The sequence below is a fragment of the Mus caroli genome, unplaced genomic scaffold (genome assembly GCF_978045245.1).
Source record: "Mus caroli unplaced genomic scaffold, Mus_caroli_1 scaffold_20, whole genome shotgun sequence".
Taxonomy (NCBI): Eukaryota; Metazoa; Chordata; class Mammalia; order Rodentia; family Muridae; genus Mus; species Mus caroli.
Window position 1 is genome coordinate 372,342 of NW_028227275.1, and position 19,135 is coordinate 391,476.

Consider the following 19,135-nt stretch of genomic DNA (forward strand, 5'->3'; position numbering starts at 1 on the left):
TTCTAACTGTACACTCCATTCAGCATTTAATGCCCTGTGTAGGGTAGCAATGCTGTCCAGAACACCTAGTCAGGTGACTGAGGACAGCATATGTGACAATATTGAAAGAGAATCTGACATAGAGGAACAAGCTCTGAACTAGCTACATGTTCTGGCATAAATAATTTATCTCTTGAGCCTCAGAAATTTACCTGTAAGGATGAAGAAAAGTAAATTGCAGGGTTCATAAGAAAGGAAAGATGAACAAAAAAAAGAAGAGAAAAGAAAAGAAAAGAAAAGAAGAGAAAAAGGTCAAAAGGGCTTGGTAATTGTGTTTGGTTTGGTTTGTTTGTTTGTTTGTTTGTTTATACATATGTGCCAGGGCCCTTTATACACCACAGACCCAAAGAGGTTAAATAAGAAGGAAAGCCCAAACCGGGCGTGGTGGCGCATGCCTTTAATCCCAGCACTCGGGAGGCAGAGGCAGGCGGATTTCTGAGTTCGAGGCCAGCCTGGTCTACAAAGTCAGTTCCAGGGCAGCCAGGACTATACAGAGAAACCCTGTCTCGAAAAAACAAAAAACAAAAAAAAAAAAAAAAACAAAAAAAAAGAAGGAAAGCCCAAGTGAGAATGCTTAAATCCTACTTAGAAGGGGGAACAAAACAGTCATGGGAAGCAGAGGAAGGGAGAGGGAAAGAGGAGGAGAGAGGAAGAGCAGGGTCAGGTATGAGGGGAGACAGGAGAGAGGCCCAGAGGGCCAGATGGATGAATAGAAATATACAGCTGCCAGGGATGGGGGTTGGGAAAAAAACTCTTGTAAGTCCCAGAGACCTGAGATGGGGGAGGCTCCCAGGACACAATGTGGGTGACGTTAGACAAAATACCCAACAGTGGGGAGATGGAACCTGAAGAAACCACCTCGAGTAGTCAGACAGGACCCCCAGTGGAGGGATGGGGACACCAAGACACCAACAAAACTTTCCTTCCAAAATTGTTCCTGTCTAAAAGAAATGCAAGGACAAAGATGGAGCAGAGGCTGAAGGAATGTCTGGCCAGTGATTGGCCCATTTTGAGACCCATCCCATGGGCAGGCACCAATCCCTCACACTATTAGTGATGCTATATTGTGTTAGCATAGGATAGCCACCCTCTAAGAGGCTCTACCAGCAGCTGACTGATACAGATGCTGAGACCCACAGACAAACATTGGATAGAGGTCTTCCCTATGGAAAAGTTGGGAGAAGGACTGAAGTTCCCTCAAAGAGATGGCAACCCCACAAGAAGACCAACAGTGTCGACTAACCTGGACCCCTGAGAGCTCCCAGAGACTGAGCCACCAACCAAAGAGCATACACGGGCTGGTTCCAGGCCCCTGGCACTTACATAGCAGAGGGCTGCCATGTCTGGCCTCAGTGAAAGAGGATGTGACAAATCCTGCAGAAAGCTAATGCACCAGGGCGGGGGTATACCCAGGGGAGTTCTCAGAAACTGAACCATCAACCAGAGAATGCACACATAGCCTGAAACGTTTTTAAACTGACAAAAAAAAAAAAAAAAAGCAAGAACACCAAACAAGCATTAGTATTCTGATAATTACTGAAGAGTAACCCAACAGGTGTATTCCAATGGTATCCAAAGACTCACCTTCCCCTTAGTAACATACTCAGCCATCTGAGGATCTCCAGCTTCTCTTTCCTGAATTGACAATTTGCTACCTTTTAAGCTTTGAGGTTTTTTCAGGGGGAGGGGTTCTTTGTTTGTTTAGTTGGTTTGGTTTTTTGCTTTGGTTTGGTTTTGGGTTTTCCATCTGTTTGTTCATGACAGGTTCTCACTATGTAGCTTTGGCTGTCCTAGAACTATGTAGACCAGGCTGGCCTCAAACTTACAGAGATCCAAGTGGCTCTGCCTCCCAAATCTTGGGATTAAAGATGTGTGCCACAAAGTCCAGCTTTGTTTTTTACTTGTTTGTTTATTTGTTTATTCCTTCTAATTGGATACTACTGATGGGAAAACATCTGGAGCAAGTATCTAGGGCCAGGGCACTCCATCCCAGGCAGTGGTTAGTGGTTTGGGGAATGAGTATGTGGTGGAATAACTGGTGGTTACTAATTATTATATATCACAGGGTTTGGCATCATCCATAAAACTTCATCATGCTGGTCTCCTCCTCTTCAGAGAGATTACAGAATTGACTGTTTAGAAATTTTTCCTCTGAGTTAGCATACATTTTCTTTGTCTTAATTGGATCCAGCCTCCCAGCCCGTGAGTAGAAAGGCATCCTTCAAATACCAGGTCCCTGACATCCTATGTTTAGAAGAATCACTGCCTAGCTTCCTATTTTCTTTCCTTTCTGCTCAGTCTCAATTCTTCAGTGACATGAAAAACATGTGATGAACCCGTCCTAGGATACCTTTGATCTGGCCAAAAGAGGGATGGAGTTAGCATGAAGGATCTTCAAGGAACACAGCCTCAGAACCAGGGAAAACTATTTGCCTTGAACATTTGCTTGAATGCAAATATTTATTTCTGGGAAAACAACTAAAACAAACCACTTCCAACTCAGGGGGAAGGGTGAGTTTGCCAAACATTTTTCACAGTTAAGACAAACATTTGGAAAACATTTTCCTATTGGTCCTCTACCCTTATGTAATCTTTCTTTGCCATGCTAAAACATTTCCTAATTTATCATCTATTGTGTTATGACATGGAATCGGTGTGTGTGTGTGTGTGTGTATGTGTGTGTGTGCGTGTCCACACCTGTAGATCAGGTCAATCTCTATACACACCGTTTTTTGTTGTTTTAAAAACAGGGTCTCAATATGTAGCCCTGGCTGGCCAGGGAATTCTCTATGTGGGGCAGGCTAGCTAACCAACTCATAAAAGATCCACCTGCCTGTGCCTCCCAAATGCTGAGATTAAAGGTATATGCCACCATGCCTGTCTGTCAACATTTTGGAAGGTGGGGGGAAGGGACTCTCCCTGTCCTGGAACTCATTAGTTAAGTTTGGCGGTAAGCCCAAGACCTAATCAGTGAACACAAGTCTTTTCACCATTTTCACATGGATTCCTGGAAGTCCTCGTCTTATACAGCAAGCTATTCTCACCACATATTTCCTTTAGGGTCTCTGCTGTCCAGTTCCCCTTCCCACAACAGAGACACAGCACCATTACTTATTCTGGAAATTCTTTTGAATACCAATGATGCTGCAAGCACACCCTCCTCTGATACCATCACCCCCTACACACACACACACACACACACACACACACACCACAAATGCAGGCCTATGGACATCCACTTACAACACTCAAGCCCCGAGGTAAGGAGAACACTGAGGTAACCTATACCAATGAAGTCAACATCCCAATTCTTATGCTCACTGCACTCCCCACTATTCCTTCTCATGGATGTTGTTTACATGACCTAATGTACTTGATCTAGGCATATTAATGACAACATTAGGACAAAGCATCAGCTCTTGAAGCTGCTTTTCCTGGCCACTTGTTGATCCTTCTTCAGTCTCTTTCTACTTCAAAAGAGCTTCCAAGATTCAACAAAGATGGAATTCCATTTCATATGATGTTTCACAACACCTTTTATCAACTATGCAGGCCAATTACACTGGCCAGCCTCCCTCTGTCCTATACATGGGTAATCCCTCACCTTTCCCCTGCCTGAGATAGCAGAACTACATCTCAATAGCAATCAAAGGCAAAGGCATGGCCTCCTGTCCCCTCATTATTAAGCAGTGACATCATACTGCTTCTGGCTAGGACTTGAGGGCAACAAATAATACATGGCACACAAAGAAAGGGAAAGAAGGAGAAAGGGAGAAAGGGAGAGAGAGAGAGAGAAGGAGAGAGGGAAGGGGGAGACAGAGAGAGGGAAAGAGAGGGAAAGAGACTGACAAGAACTCTGGATGCAATTACTCATAAAGTTAATGCTGAAGAATACAAAAGGGATGCTGGGGGAAAGGCCACTTCATGCTCCAGCTTCAGGAAGGAGATGGGGTACTGATCTCCTTCTCTCTAGCTTCCACTTCTGTATTAAAGAAAACTGTAGGAACTTGAGCATATGTCTAAGATGTCACCCTCAGGCAGAGTCCACAGTCAAGCATGACCTAAGAAGTAGGAAAGGTATTCTGACGAGAGAACAGGGTAGGCCCATATCAGCTAGCCTGCCCACTACCCACCTCCCAGCTCTGCCAAGGACACGCAATGATGTAGCTCTCTTATCACTTCCCCCATCTGCTTTGATGCCCTGTTCTTTAGGGACAAGTCTTTAGTATAGCCCCACCAGGAGAAATACCACATGGCTAACCTTGAGAGGTGGTTTGAATAGGTATGGCCACCATAGACTTAGGTGTTTGAATCCCAGCCCATAGAAAGTGGCACTATTGGTAGGTGTGGCCTTGTTGGAGTGGGTGTGGCCTAGCTAAGGAAGTATGTCACCGTGGGGGTGAGTGTTGAGGTCTCCTATGCTCAAGCTATGCCCAGTGTGGCATACAGTCTCCTTCTGTTGCCTGCTGATCAAGATGTAGAACTCTTGGCTCCTCCAGCACCATGTCTGCCTGCACACCGTCATGCTTCCCACCATCATGATAATGAACTAAACCTCTGAAACTGTAAGCCAGCCCCAATTAAATATTTTCCTTTATAAGAGTTGCCATGGTAATGGTGTCTCTTCACAGCAACAAAGCCCTAACTAAGACACCTTGATAATTTAAAGTGTTATAGGCAGAACATAGGCAGAGGGAAAACATAGGTAGAATCAAAGCCATAGATGGACACATTTTCATGTGTATGTGAGCATGCACATATATGTACATATCCTACTCACTCTTCAACTACAGCAATCACCCCCAGCAAGGGGATGCAATTATACTTTTGTTTATGTGCATGAATATGTGTTTACAAATGCCTGTGCATGTGTGTACTTGTGTATATGAAGGCCAGAGGAGAACAGCCTTGGGTGTCATCCCCAAAACAATATTCATCTCCTTTGAGATAGGGGACTCTCTTACCAATTAGGGTAGACTGGGACTAGCAAGCCCTAGGTTTTCTACCTGTCCATACCTCCCAGCTCTGACATTAGAAGTGCATGTCTGTACACCTGACATTTTTACATGGGTTCTGGGGATTAATCTCTAGTATTCATGTGTGCAAAAGAAGCTCTTTACTGACAGAATCACCTCCCTAACCTTCAGTTATACTAGTCAACTAGAATCACCTAATGCAAGGATTTGTGCACTGGCCATTAACCATTTAAAAGGAAACTCAACCCAGGTTATCTCAAATTGGCACTTGACTAACATCAAAGTCTAGATGGGAAGTTATGGTTCATATGTGTCCCTTTTAACAGGAAGGCTGACAGGTTCACTTTCTGTCACCATTAAAACCTTGTGAGTATTTACATTAAAAAAAAAAAAATACCTTGAGCAGCCAAGATGGCTTATCCAGTAAAGCCACTTTGCGCCAAGCCTACCAGCCTCATCTCAATCACTGAGGCCCACACAATAAAAAGAAAGAACTGATTCCTATAGGTTGTCCTCCAACTTCCACACATGCACCCTGGTACATACACATAATAAAGGAAGTGTATTTTTTTTAATGTCCTAAAGCAATGAAGCCAAGCATGAGCTTCTTTAAAAAAAAAAAAAAGAAGAAGATGGCGCTCCCTGGATTAAAGGCATGTACAACCACTGCCTAGCTTTCCTTTTGCTTTCTGAGCAGACCCTGGAAGCTGTCCTTAGAGGTTCACTTCATCCTTGACTTTTAAAACAATATTGATCTTCCATAGATTACAAGTTCCTTGAGCCATAGACAGCCCAATCAAAAGTGATCTGATTTATGAGTGTCTGTCAAGAGGATTAACTCTGGCACCATTTCAAATAGAGTTCCCAGCTTCAGACAAGAAAGAAAAAGTAACTAATTGTCTTAGTGTTTCAAATGCTTTCCCTCCTTTGCAAGTATGCGTCATCTGAGTTATTGTTTAAAGGTTTCAAATCTTACAAGAAATGGTCTTTTGGGAGAAATCACTGTGATGAAGTTGCAAGCAGTCTGACTTTAACATCTTTATCTTCTTGCTATTCTCAGTCTAGTCTGCTGGGAAGAAGTGGAAATACTTCAAATTGCTTTGCCCCATTTTCACCCTCATTTTAGATCACTTCTTTGAAGTCTATGTAAGCTTCTCTCCCCCCTCCCCCCCCCCCCCGTCTTTGAGTGGTGGTCTGAGAATAGCCCCCATAGGCTCATATATTTGAATATGAGTCCCCAGTTAATGGACTGCTTAGGAAGGATTAGAAGATGTAGCCTTAGAAAAGGTATGTCCCTGAGCAAGTACTTGGGAGGCATAGGCAGGTGGATCTTTATGAGTTGGTTAGCTAGCCTGCCCCACATAGAGAATTCCCTGGCCAGCCAGGGTTACATATTGAGAGGTTTCAAAAGCCCATAGCCAAATCCAGGCTCTCTGTCTTCTGCTTCTGGATCAAATGTAAGCTCTTACCGGGCATTGTGAGCAGCATACACCTTTAGACTCAACATTTAGGAGGCAGAGGCAGGAAGATCTCTGTAAGTATAAAGACAGCCTTGTCTACTACATATTGTGTTCCAAGACAGCCAGAAAGTCTATCACAAAAAAATAAAAGAAAAAATAAAAAGAAAGCTCTTAGCTACTGCTTCAGTGCCATGCTTGCCTGCTATAGTACTTGCTATGATGGTCATTGACTTGCCCTCTGAAACTGTAAACAAGCCCCCAACTAAAGCTTTCTCTTATAACGCTTTAGTCAGTGTCAATTCACAGCAATAGAACAGTAACTGAGACACCTTACAGAACATATTTTCCCCCTCTTCAAAAAATGACTTTTCAATATATACTCACACTAGAAATTTCAAAAAAGAACACGGAGCCAGGCATGGTATGATAGTACATATCTATAAACCCAGAACTTGGGAAGCTGAGGAAAAATAATCATGAGTTTAAGGTCAGCCTGAGCTACATAGTAATATTATCGCATAATGAAAATAATTTAAAAAAACTAAAGGAACATGAGGTTTCTATATGTGTTTATACCATACTTTCATTAAAATCAGGAAAGACAGGCCGGGCGTGGTGGTGCATGCCTTTAATCCCAGCACTTGGGAGGCAGAGGCAGGTGGATTTATGAGTTCAAGGCCAGCCTGGTCTACAGAGTGAGTTCCAGGACAGCCAGGGCTACACAGAGAAACCCTGTCTCGAAAAAAAACAAAAAGAAAAAAAAAAATCAGGAAAGATAGTTGCTCAATTTAGGTAAGTTTCCCAACAATAAATGAAGGGAGGTGGGGGGAATATGGTGGCTTACCACTACCACTATCTCCATTCCTGAACTAAGTAAATTGAGTCAGTCCCAAGCTCTACATATCAACTTGGAGCTGGCCAGCCCACCCTCTCCTTTGTCTCCCTTTCAGTACCATGTCAAAGCATATAACCCAGACCCAACAGAAGTCCAGAAAGGAGGGCAGCCTCTATCTTTTCAATCTTAAACCAGGTGTTTCAAAAGGCTTTGCTGGTTCTTTCCTGTTTGTTGTTTGTTTGTTTGTTTGGATGGTTTCCATATGAAAGAGCTAATTTTGTTTGGTTTGGTTTGGTTTGGTTTGGTTTGGTTTGGTTTGGTTTGGTTTGATTTGATTTGTTGTCTGCTTGTTTGAGACAGGCTTTCTTGTATAGCCCCAAAACTCCATGTAAACCAGTGCTGGGAATAAAGGTGTGCACCACCAAGGATTCTGATGAAAATGCACCACACCCTAGAAGATTCAAGCCCATCCCTCACAAATAAACTTGGATTCTTTAGTTTTGGGGGTGTTTTTTGGTTTTGTTTTGTTTTTTTAAATCCAGAATCTCAGTCTGTAGTGTAGGCTGGTCTTCAATTCATGGCAATTCTTACAGACATAAGCCTCACCTAGTACAAGTATAATTTTAAATCATTTTAAATGACATATGCATCCTTCAGACCACTGTCTAAAGTCTAGACACAACAAAGTCCATAGTGTCTACTCAACCTCAACTCCTTAAGGAAAAGAAAACATCCAGCCCTGTTCATACCTAATTTTCTAGTTTAAAGAGACTAAAAAGGTCGGGCGGTGGTGGTGCATGCCTTTAATCCCAGCACTTGGGAGGCAGAGGCAGGTGGATTTCTGAGTTCAAGGTCAGCCTGGTCTACAAAGTGAGTTCCAGAACAACCAGGGCAATACAAAGAAACCCTGTCTTGGGGAAGAAAAAAAAAAAAAAAAAGAGGCTAAAAAGGGTTGATGCATATACCATCAGTGTTATATGCCTAACAAGCTTAAGACCCTGAGTTTAATCCCAGGTACCACTAAAAATAAATAAATAAAAGTAAACCATGTGCTCAAATTGTTTTTTGTTTTGTTTTGTTTTATTTGAGACAGGGTCTCACTATGTAGCTAGCCTGAAACTTAGTACATAGACCAAGCTGGCCTATAACTCAGACATCTGCCTGGCTCTTCCTCCAGAGTGCTGAGATTTAAGGAACGCACTACCACACCAGACCCAATTGTCTCTTTTAGTCCACCTCTAAATGTATTTATCCAAAGCTGATATCCAAAGTATCACTTCTGCCAAGGAACCTTCAAAAACCCATTGATGAGTGAATGTACACATCAATGTTTTACTCTTGTAAGAGTTCAGAAGACAATTTAAGAACTTTTTTTTTTTAATGAGAATGGGTGGAGAACTCAATCACGAAGAGATCGTTTTCTTTTTTAAAAAAGTAGCATGATTTATACAAAAGGAACGTGTTCTCTGGTGTTTGAGTGATAGTTAAATGAACAATATTGTCTTCACTTTCTAAACATAAATCTCAGCAATAGCACTTTTTCATTAGGAATATCTAGATGTTATAACAAGGCACGGCAGCTCACACCAGTCATTTCAGCACTTCAGAGGCTGAGGTAAAAGGATGTTGCCAGTTTGAGGCCAGCCTGGGCTACACAGGAAATTCCAGGCAAATGTGTCAAAAAAAAAAAAAAAAAAAAAAAAAAAAGTCAAGGTAGTATAATGTTTTATCTTGATCCACATATTCATTGGCAACAAATATTAACTTTAAATACTGCCCACAGGCCTAGATGGTTTCCTAAGAATGTTGACAGTCCCCAGGAATGGGTTGAGAGCTGAACAGTGCTTGCTTGGAAAAAGCAAATGTGGTCATGTGTAGAACATTTCTGAAACCCACTTGGGCTTTCTTAAAGCCTGCAGTGCAGGCCCAAAGGCCATCATTTAGCAAGCCACTACAAGAGCTCTGGCTTTTAAAGATATCACTTAAGCAAGGTTTGGTTTGGGTACTGAAAGATCAAGATCTTTTAGAGTTTAGAATCTGACAAGCAGCATCTAAGCTACTGAAAGATGAGAGTCTTGTGGGCCTTTATCTGATGCTTATAAAAAAAAAAAAAAAAACAGGCAGCTAGATGAAACACAATTATCATTTGGAAATCTTCTGTTGGAAAGTCAGGCCTTCTGAATGTTGCTTTTGGTTTCTCTATCTCTATGTTGTAGATATTGAAAAGGAAGCTACATGAAGAAGCAGTTTCATTTAACAGCTTAACAGTATTGTGTTTAATAGGCCAGGCTGCTTTCACACATACCAGCTGCCAAAACGAAAGCTATCACTCTTCTGAGTCCTCAGATTGAAGAAAGAAGCTTTGGGTAGCTCTGTCTCTCCTTCTGACAACTTATTCCAACAATGTTCCAGCTCCAGCATCAGAAACTAAGGACTCAAGGGGAAAGCAGGCTTTTAATCTGCCATGGAATTCCAAGCCTATCAGCTATCAAAGGCAAAGCCTTCTTCTCCCAACCCTAGACACTGGTTTCTTTCCTCCTGTTAGACTCCCTGGCCTCTCCCAGGCCCCAAGTTCACCTTCTACCAGGTCCCTAATCTTGATCATCAGAAAGATACAGGCAAAAAGTCACAGCCTTATCTAGGAAATTTTTCTTGTACAGTCCGGTTTTCAGAAATTGTAACAAATAGTGGAGTCATTCTGTTCCAGTGCTTGCTAGCCTGAAAAGCAAGGATATATGTCCAGTTCTGAAATCTCTATAATCAGATAGGGCTATGACTGCTAGCCTGTGAAGAAAGGAAAGGTAATTTCTTGTAAATGTTCCTCTCACCAGTACTGCTCCATAGCAATATAACAAATCTAGACAGTAAGAGAGAAAAAGAAAGGAAAGGAAAGGAAAGGAAAGGAAAGGAAAGGAAAGGAAAGGAAATTTTTACTGCAAAATAAACCAAAAAGAAATAAAAGGCATTCTGCAAACACTCTCACTACCAATATTTCAACAAGAGTTTGCCTGCCAATTTTCTGAGATTCTGAAATGTAAATAGATAGAAGACATGGTCTTGGTCCCTTTTCATTAAATGCTTAAATCACTTAGCTCATTTTCATAAATTGGAATGAATTTTGCCTCAGCTTATTTCTTTGTTCCTTAACTATTTCTTAGGAAAGCTTAATGCCTAGGAAAGATCAAAACCAACTTGATGCTTTCTCATACAAGACAAATAAACAAGTCACACAATACACTTCAGTAGGTTTAGCATTTTGAAATTAGATTACTATATTTTGTTATTTCAAAACAACTGAAGAGTTGGCTTAGCAGTTAAAAGAACTGGCTGCTCTTCCAGAGGTCCTGAGTAAAATTTCCAGCAACCATGTGGTGGTTCACAACCTTGTATAATGGGATTTGATGCTCTCTTCTGTCACACAGGCATACTGGCAAATAGAGAACTCATACACATCAAAATACACAAAAATAAATAAATAAATAAATCTCAAAACAACTCACAAAAGTGGAACTCAGAGGCAGGCAGATCGCTGTGAGGTCAACCTGATCTACATAGTCAATTAGCAGGGATACAGTGAGAAGAACAAGAAAAAAGAAAGCAAACAAATTCATTTGTTTCTTTGTTTTGTAGGTTGGTTGGTTGGTTGGTTGAGACATTGTCTCATTAGGCATATTCCTGGCTGGCCTAGAACCCTCCATATACAGGAGGGGGACCTCAAACTCACAGAGACCACTAGCCTACCTCTTGTGTGCTGGGATTAAAGGTGTGCATTACTACATATGCCTAGCTTTTCAGTCTTAGTTTTAATAAACTTTCACTATTTAAAGAAAGAAATCTGGGCAGGGTGGCACAGATCTGTAAATCCCAGCACTTGGGAAGTGGAGGCAAGAACACCAAAAATTTAAGGCCAGCCTAGTTGGGAGTTTAAGGTCAGTGTGGGCAGCACAGACCTTGTCTCAAAGGGGTGGGGGAAGGTGGGCCAAAGGTACTCACTAATATGGACAAATCACTTTACAACATTCACAAAGTATATCTGTCTTTCTTTCAGGTTTGTACTCTTTGGAGTACAAACTTTTATTTGAAAGCCACATTTAAAATTGTTTACAATGTATTTTGGGAAAAGAACTTGCTCAAATTTCACATTCACCAATTATATTTCTCATCTGTAACCATTCAAAACAATCTTCAAGAAGTGTTTTTAAAACATTTTAAACAACTTGGTGCTTTGGAGTTTGCTTGTTTTCCATGTACTACAAAATCTATATTAGTTACTTCACTAACCTAGCTGGAATTTTTCTTTCTCTCTTTTCTCTATTTTTTAATAGTATCTCGTATTAAACTTGGACATCAACACCAAGACAGGGTGGCTGACCTTAAATTTAGGATCCTCCTGTCTACCTCCCAAGGGCAGGATTGACAGTCCAGTGTAACCACACACACACAGTTTATTCCTGATAGGGATCAAAGCCAGGGGGTTTGGTGCCTGCTAGGTAAACACTTTTATATCCTAGCTTTTTTTTCCATCTATCTTTCTCTTCCTCCCTTTCTCAATTCCCATCATCCCCCCTTTTCTTTTCCTTTCCTTCCTTCCTTTTACATAAATGGAAAAATAGTGCTAGGGACCAAATCAAGGCCTTTTACATGCTAGGCAAAAATTCTACCTCTGGAAACATTCATTTCTGAATATCTAAATAATACAGTTATTTGGAGAATTGCTAAAATTCAGTAAGATGACTTTAAAGTAGAAAACTTTAAAAAGAACATGTGTTTATTTCTAGACTCTTCCATGTTAATTGGGATATAAGTTTAAAGCCTCAATAAAGACCCAGTCTTTATAGAACAGAAGTACTTAAAATTGTAGACTCTTTTTAGACATAAAAGGGGAAACGTTAAATACAAGTTTTAAAATGAAGCTTCCATGTACATGATTAATTTATCGCTCACATGTCAGTCTCTCTGTTTCCTTGCAGGCAAAGCCCTCTCATCTGGAAAGCATTCTTAAAAGCTGTTTCTCACCAGGAGATGTCTATTGAACTCTCACAGGAAAACTAAAAGACTTTAAAAGGAAAAAAACAAAGGGCACATTCTTGAGTACTTCTAATCACAGTAATTTGGCCCCAATGGGAGTCCATCATTCCACTTATACTTCTAGTCCACAGCTTTCCTCTCTAAGACTCCAGAAAAACCTATATACGAACCCGATAAACAAAAATACCAGCCAGTATTCAGTAAAAACAGTGGAGATAATAACTGGAGATGGGGAAAACTTTCCAACTCAAAGTGAAACATACGCAAAGAAGTCAGTGCTGAGGGAATAAATAAATGTATAGCATAGAGAATCCAAGGGAGCTGACTCCCTGGGAAACAGGATAAATCAGTGAAACATACAAAGGCCTCCATGCCCAGAGATTCCCATAGAATCATACCCAGAGATTTCCCAAGAAATAATTTTAGAATTAATAGACAATTTGCCCAACCTGGAGTCCTGAGATGTATCATTGTGTCCCACCACTAGGTGGCAGGCTGCAAAGCTTGCAGGCAGGCAGCTTTCTTCACCTCCAGACACTGCCCCCATCCCAGTGAAGAACTCTACACTTAGTATTACTTCACTAAAAATGTCAGGTTAGTGGGTGAGGGACAAAAACTTTAGTCCCACCTCTAAATAAGTTAGGGGGAAGGGCAGTAGAGGAGGGAGACCTAAATATCTGAAACTCTACTCAGTTTTCAGAGCATTTCCTCCTTTGGGGACTTCCAAAACAAGCCTTCCAGGTGGCTGTTTTAGGATGACAAGTGACCTCAAAATGCCAAGATGAGTTGCTGAAACATAGCACAAGGTGGGTTGTATACCCGCACACACCATGTACTGAGCCACAAGGTGATGGAATGGGCTGGATAAACATGAGTTGTTTTATTGCTGGCCAGAAAATCTTCCTTCATTCATCAAAGTGGCTGAATGAAAACATTATGGAGTAGGGATGGCATTTTCCCGGGCTACTTGCAGAGAATCCTTCTGAAGGGAAAAAACTTACTCTGTCTGCCCTGGATATCAAATACAATCTTCTCCCAGGAAAGGAAAACAACAACAACAAACCCTCCCCCTTCTTATAGAATTATTGCACACCAGAATCCAAATCTTGGCAAATGTGATGTTACATAAATTCCAAGTTTTCCTAAATATGTATGTTTACATTCATGTAATACAAACCTTTTTGGACATCGAAGTTTCTGTCACCCCAAACACTTTTTCAGCTCAAGAATCAAAAATCAAAATGCCTGGTACTGGGTATTACTAAGGATCTTACCTATTCCTGACAACTAAATGCAGGAAATTTAGTGAGATGCATACAAAACACAGCAGCACACTTGTCTATAACTAAGCCTTATTTACCTCAGGGTGGGAGCTGGGGTGGTTAATAACAACAGTCCACCCTAAAAATTTTTAAATTATTTTCTCAGTGACTTGTAAAGCCGCCCTTTCATTATTCTATAAACTGGCTAATTCCTCAACATCTTACTTTGCCTTTAAAAGGCTTCCTTCCACACAACGACGGGATTTCCCTAAGAAAATTTCCCAGAGGATGATTTCCACCAATAGTCTTTATCAACTCAGCCTGCGCAAGCAAAGACTTGGTTTTTGCTAATTCCAATCCCACAACACACACACACACACACACACACACACACACACACACACACGAGAGAGAGAGAGAGAGAGAGAGAGAGAGAGAGAGAGAGAGAGAAGAGAAGAGAAGAGAAGAGAAGAGAAGAGAAGAGAAGAGAAGAGAAGAGAAGAGAAGAGAAGAGAAGAGAAGAGAAGAGGTGAAAAAGAGAAGAAACAGGAGAGAGGAGAAAGAGAACAGAGGAGAGAGGAGAAAGAGAGGAGAGAGGAAAGAGAGGAGAAAGAGGAGAGAGAAGAGAGAGGAGAGAGACACAGAGAGAGAGAGACAGAGAGAGAGACAGAGAGAGAGAGAGAGAGTTTTATTCCCGGGCCAACTCTAAAGACTGTTTTATTGGCACGTTTTCTTGCTTCTATCTCCTAAAAGAATGCTTTTCCAACTGCCCTTTCAACAGCTGCGGAGATCGAACGATTTCTAAGGTTCAGTTGGAAACTAGAGGATATTTTAGCATCTTAACTCGTCCCTGCAACTGTCTTTGCCCCAGTCCTAATCTTCTGAGCCCAAAGGCAGGAGTCTCTCAATATTTGCAGACAGATCTCAAGCTGTACCACTCGTACCAACTCACTGCGAGCATCCTGCACGCTCGCTTGTCACCCGACACCCGCACCCCGGCCCGCGGCAAACGCGCCGTACACGCACCGGACCACCCGAGCTTACCTTCCCGGGCTTTCAGCAAGACCGTGTTGGCCACGATGTTTTCCAGCTCCATTGACAGTCGGCAGTCAGCGAGGGAGCCGGCCGGCTGTGCTGTCAGCGTCTGGGGTGATGCCGCTGCCGCTGTTCAAGCTGCCGCCGCTGCTGCCAAACCCCAGAGCAAGCAGCCTGCCTGCTACCGCATTATTCTTTCTCGGAGCCCGCGGAGTTTCCCCCTCTGCACCGAAGAGACGCCGCCGCCGCTTCTTCCTCCCTCTGTGTCCCCCCTCCCCCCTCCCTCAACACTTTCCCCCCCACCCCCCACCCTCCGCGCGTCTCTGTCACTCCATTCTCCTCCCCTCCGGCTCCCTCGGATGCTTTAATGCTTCGGATGCTTCAGCCTCCCCTCGCTCCCCTCCCGGGGGTGTGGTACTCCAGGCTCGAGCCGCTGCAGCGCGCAGGCGTCTGCCCCGAGGCAACTCCCACCGCGCGCTCTGAATGCGAGGAATGCTGGGAATTGTAGTCCCGCGTCTGACGGGGCGAGGGCTCTATTGCACCGGGACTGTGGAGCAGGACTGCTGCCGGTATGGCGCTGAGCCCAGGCGGCCCAGCCTCGCCGGCAGGAGTCAAAAACGACTCAGCCAAGGCGAAACCCCCACTCCTGGAGCGCAGAGTCCCTTTCCTGTCCCGCCAAGATCCGAGAAAGCGGAAAGCACAAGCCAAGGCGGCAGAACGCTGCTGTGGGAGGCCCAGGAGTGAGCTGAGACTCGAGCGAAGGCGCGCTCCTGGGGTTCCGCGCGGCCCGCCGTCTGCCGCTCACACGCGCCAGGTCTCTGACAAAGGTGCACTTTGTTTCCGGGCAGCAAGGGGTTCGGCCAGCCCGGGGCGACCTGGCGGCCGCTGATCTCTAAGCACGTAGCATGCGCGCCCCCTGGCGACGGCGCGTCTATGGGAACCCAGAAGGCAGGCGCCTGGGACTCTCGGGATCCCCACGCACAGAGCAGCTTCACTTTGCAAGCCCGGGGGCCCAAAACCCCAAGATTTTCATTATAACCAAACATATTGTAGTCGAATTACTAAAAACACATAAGAAATCGAATCTGCTGTGGAAATGTTGATGAGTAACAAGCCAAGCCATCGCCAAGCCAGCATGAAAAGGCATTCAAATTCCAGGCTTGTTTATCTTGGAGCACTTGGCTCCTTACACTTTCAGAACCTCGGACTCCAGATCTGGTCCCAGCTCCTCTTTCCCCAAAACTTCTAATGCTGGGAAATTGGCTGTCACCTGGGGTCTTTCGAGGAGAGTCCTAAGGGCTGGGGGCGGGGCTGCCAGGCCCCAGGGAACAATGAGGCCTTTGCCTCCTCTGGGCCTTTCGGGCCGGATATCCGTTCTGAAACTAAGTCTGAGGCTTCTGTGTCCAAGAGAAGGAAAAGCTGGCTGTCCCCAGAGCAGCCAGGAAGTAGGGAGGGGCCTAGAGAAATGGAAAACAGTCATTAAGCATTGGAGCTAATGGCGTTTTCAGTGTGGTTACCAGACTAGTGCTGGTTCTAACAGTTAGTGATAGTCTTTTTCCTAGTGGGTATATCTGCCACCACCACTTGCCTAGTGTCTGGATTTGGATCAGTGGGCCTCACTTGTCAACAAGAAGAGTTAAGTTTGCTTGTCAGAAGACAGAGAGTTGAGCAAACTACTTGAGCACCTGACAGCACAGGAATTACTACTGTTCTAAGCAATCTAAACTTAGACTTTACTACAAACTCTCATTCCCAGAGCCCCAACTTGTGATGACGGAATCTCTCTCAAAACGAAAGTTATATGTAAGTACACTGTAGCTGTCTTCAGACACATCAGAAGAGGGCGTCACATCTCATTATGGATGGTTGTGAGCCACCATGTGGTTGCTAGGATTTGAATTCAGGACCTTCAGAAGAGCAGTCAGAGCTCTTAACCACTGAGCCATCTCTCCAGCCCGTTTATTGACTTTTTTTCACCATTTTTTTCCACTTTTTTTTTTGAAACAGGGATTCATAGAACCCAGGCTGGCCTGTAGCTCCTGATCCTGCTGCCTGGGTCCTCTGTAAGAGCAGTGAGTGCTGTTAAACACTAAGCCATAATATTTCATCTCCAAAACATTTTTGTTTTGTTTCCGTTTTTGACACAATTTCCTTGTGTAGCCCTCGATATCCTGGAACTAGCTCTGTAGATGAAACTGGCCTCAAACTCAAAGAGATCTGCCTGCGTCTGCCTCCCAAGTGCTGGGACACCACTGTTGGAGTTCCATAACATTTTTTTTAATGATTAAGTTTGACCTGTTACAAACTTCCTGTGTTTACCAGTCCTAAAGATTTTTAACAGTGCAGGTTCTGGTTAAAATGCAGATGTAGATCTATGGCAGATCCTGAAATTTCTGCAAGGAATCACACCACCCTCTTGAGTAGCAGAGCTCTGTTGACTGTAACTCACACCACTCTATTTTCTAATATCCAGCCCCAGCCCAAGTCAGCAGTAGTTTTCCTCTCTGGTAGATAGAATGCTTGTTTGCCTCTCTGTAAAGGCCTGCCTTTCTCCATTTTACAGAGATATGCAGATCCAGAATAAGGCCCAGCAGATACAGCAAGTAGGTCTTAGCTTAAACAGTTCTCTCTCCACTACAGGGTGATACATCTTTCCGACAAAATAAATGGTTGTAGGTCAAGTTATCTGTGCCTCTCTGAGGAAATTAGGACATTCCAGTGCAAGAATGGAACAATGATAGCATTTATTCAACCCCAGTGGGGAACCAGGCCTGTGCTGTTTGACATGGATTATCAACTTGAACACAATGTCCGGATGAGATAGGAAATATAGCTGTATTTGTAGATAAGAAGAGGTTTTATTATTTTCCTGGGGTTACACACTAGTAAGTAAAAGTCCTAGCAATGGAGATGCATACCTTTAGTCCCAGTGCTTGGGAAGCAGAGGCAGGAAGACCTCTGACTTCAAGGCCAGCCTGGTCTACAGAGTGAGTTCCAGGACAACCAGGGCTACACAGAGAAACCCTGTCTATAAATAAATAAATCCTAGGATTTGAACCTGGCAGATAGAGAGTTCATTCACTGATCTCTGCCTGGTACAGACTGGATGCCATGGTTCTGAAATTTTGTTTTGTTGCCAGAATGAACTTGTAAGGAAAAGCAGGCAGTTGACTAAATGGTTAAGATTTTAGGGCATTTTCTATTTCCATCCATAATTCCACTGTGATCATTTCATTCTTTTCAATTAGCTACAATAATAATTCACGATCCCCTGTGAAAAATAAGTTTGTTTTGAGGAAGAGTCATCAATTAAGTATCAATAACTAATTAGGGAATTGTTGACAGCCAACTGAGAGCAAGTATGGAAATCAAAATGAGGATCCTGTGAGTCTGCAATAATGAGAAAGACAAAAGCTGACAAGCTACACACTGGATCCAAGAAGCTAAAAATGAAAAGAAAAAAAACAAACAAACAAAAAACCAGGGACTCTTCCAGAGGCACCTCTATCTCCCATGGATAAAAGCTTTTGGGTCAGAGTGTTCATAAACCGACATCTACTATTCTGGACGACCACAGTTTATCTTCATTCTAAAATGTACATTCCTCGTTCCTCGGTCATTACACTGGCTTTCTGAATCCTACTGACCTTTTTGGCCTCTCAGCTTGCAGCTGAAGGTACTGGAAATAGAAATATTCCTTTTTTTTTTTCTCTTGTCTCTTTGTTCAATGTTTAATTTGCCAAGTATTGCAGGAGTACAGGCAACTTCCATTACCACCAGCAAGAAAGTAAGTGGGCTACAAACACTGGAATCAGAGCAATTGTTGGGTTTCAGAGCCCCAGAACAAACAGCTGAGGTGCATTTTTTTACATACCAAAGCAGACCTAGCCACCATGATCTCCCAGCATTCTTCAGTTCCTAGCTGGCATACTCCACCTTCTACCCTAGACTGGACTGCCCTTCCCCCAAGGGCTCTTCTAGATATAATCCAGACATTTTGGTCTCTCTTCCCACTTTTTCCTTCTCTCTGCACCTGCACTTTCTCTCAATTCACTCTCTGTCCCCCTCCCCATAGAGACTTCCCTGGCCTCTTTTCTTGGGCCCAGTGAATTCACCCAATAAACCTGTGTTTATATATATTTTCATCTGTCTTGGATTGGCTCAATTCACCAGTGGAGAAAATAACATCAATTGTAGAAATATATACAGAGGATTCTGCCAGTGGAGGAAGAAGTGGTCTTCTTCCATCATGACAATTCCAAGAAAGATAAGTGAATTGAAAAGGACTTGGAAATCCAAGGCTTCCCATTAAACACCCCTCCTACTCTGAAAGGACCGATAGTCACCAAGTTTCACATTTAAAATGTTGCCATTATGTATCGCATTATGTTTTTCTATTCCTTTCTTTGAAGTAGTCTGGCCTTTTTATTATCATTTGTTATTAATTATACAGAGTATGAGTTTCATTGTGACATTTTGTTTGTGGTTTGGTTTTGTGTT

The 19,135-nt window shown here is 43.0% G+C and overlaps 1 protein-coding gene across 1 annotated transcript in view; it reads right to left on the reverse strand.

Moving 5' to 3' along the window:
- Grk5 (G protein-coupled receptor kinase 5) overlaps positions 1-14,891 on the reverse strand; it is a 194,532-nt gene extending 179,641 nt beyond the window's left edge. Inside the window, exon 1 of the mRNA XM_021152022.3 lies at positions 14,645-14,891. Coding sequence (XP_021007681.1) covers positions 14,645-14,696 — 52 coding nt within the window. The 5' untranslated portion in view covers positions 14,697-14,891. The remainder of the gene's footprint in view (positions 1-14,644) is intronic.
- Between the last annotated feature and the right edge of the window lie 4,244 nt (positions 14,892-19,135).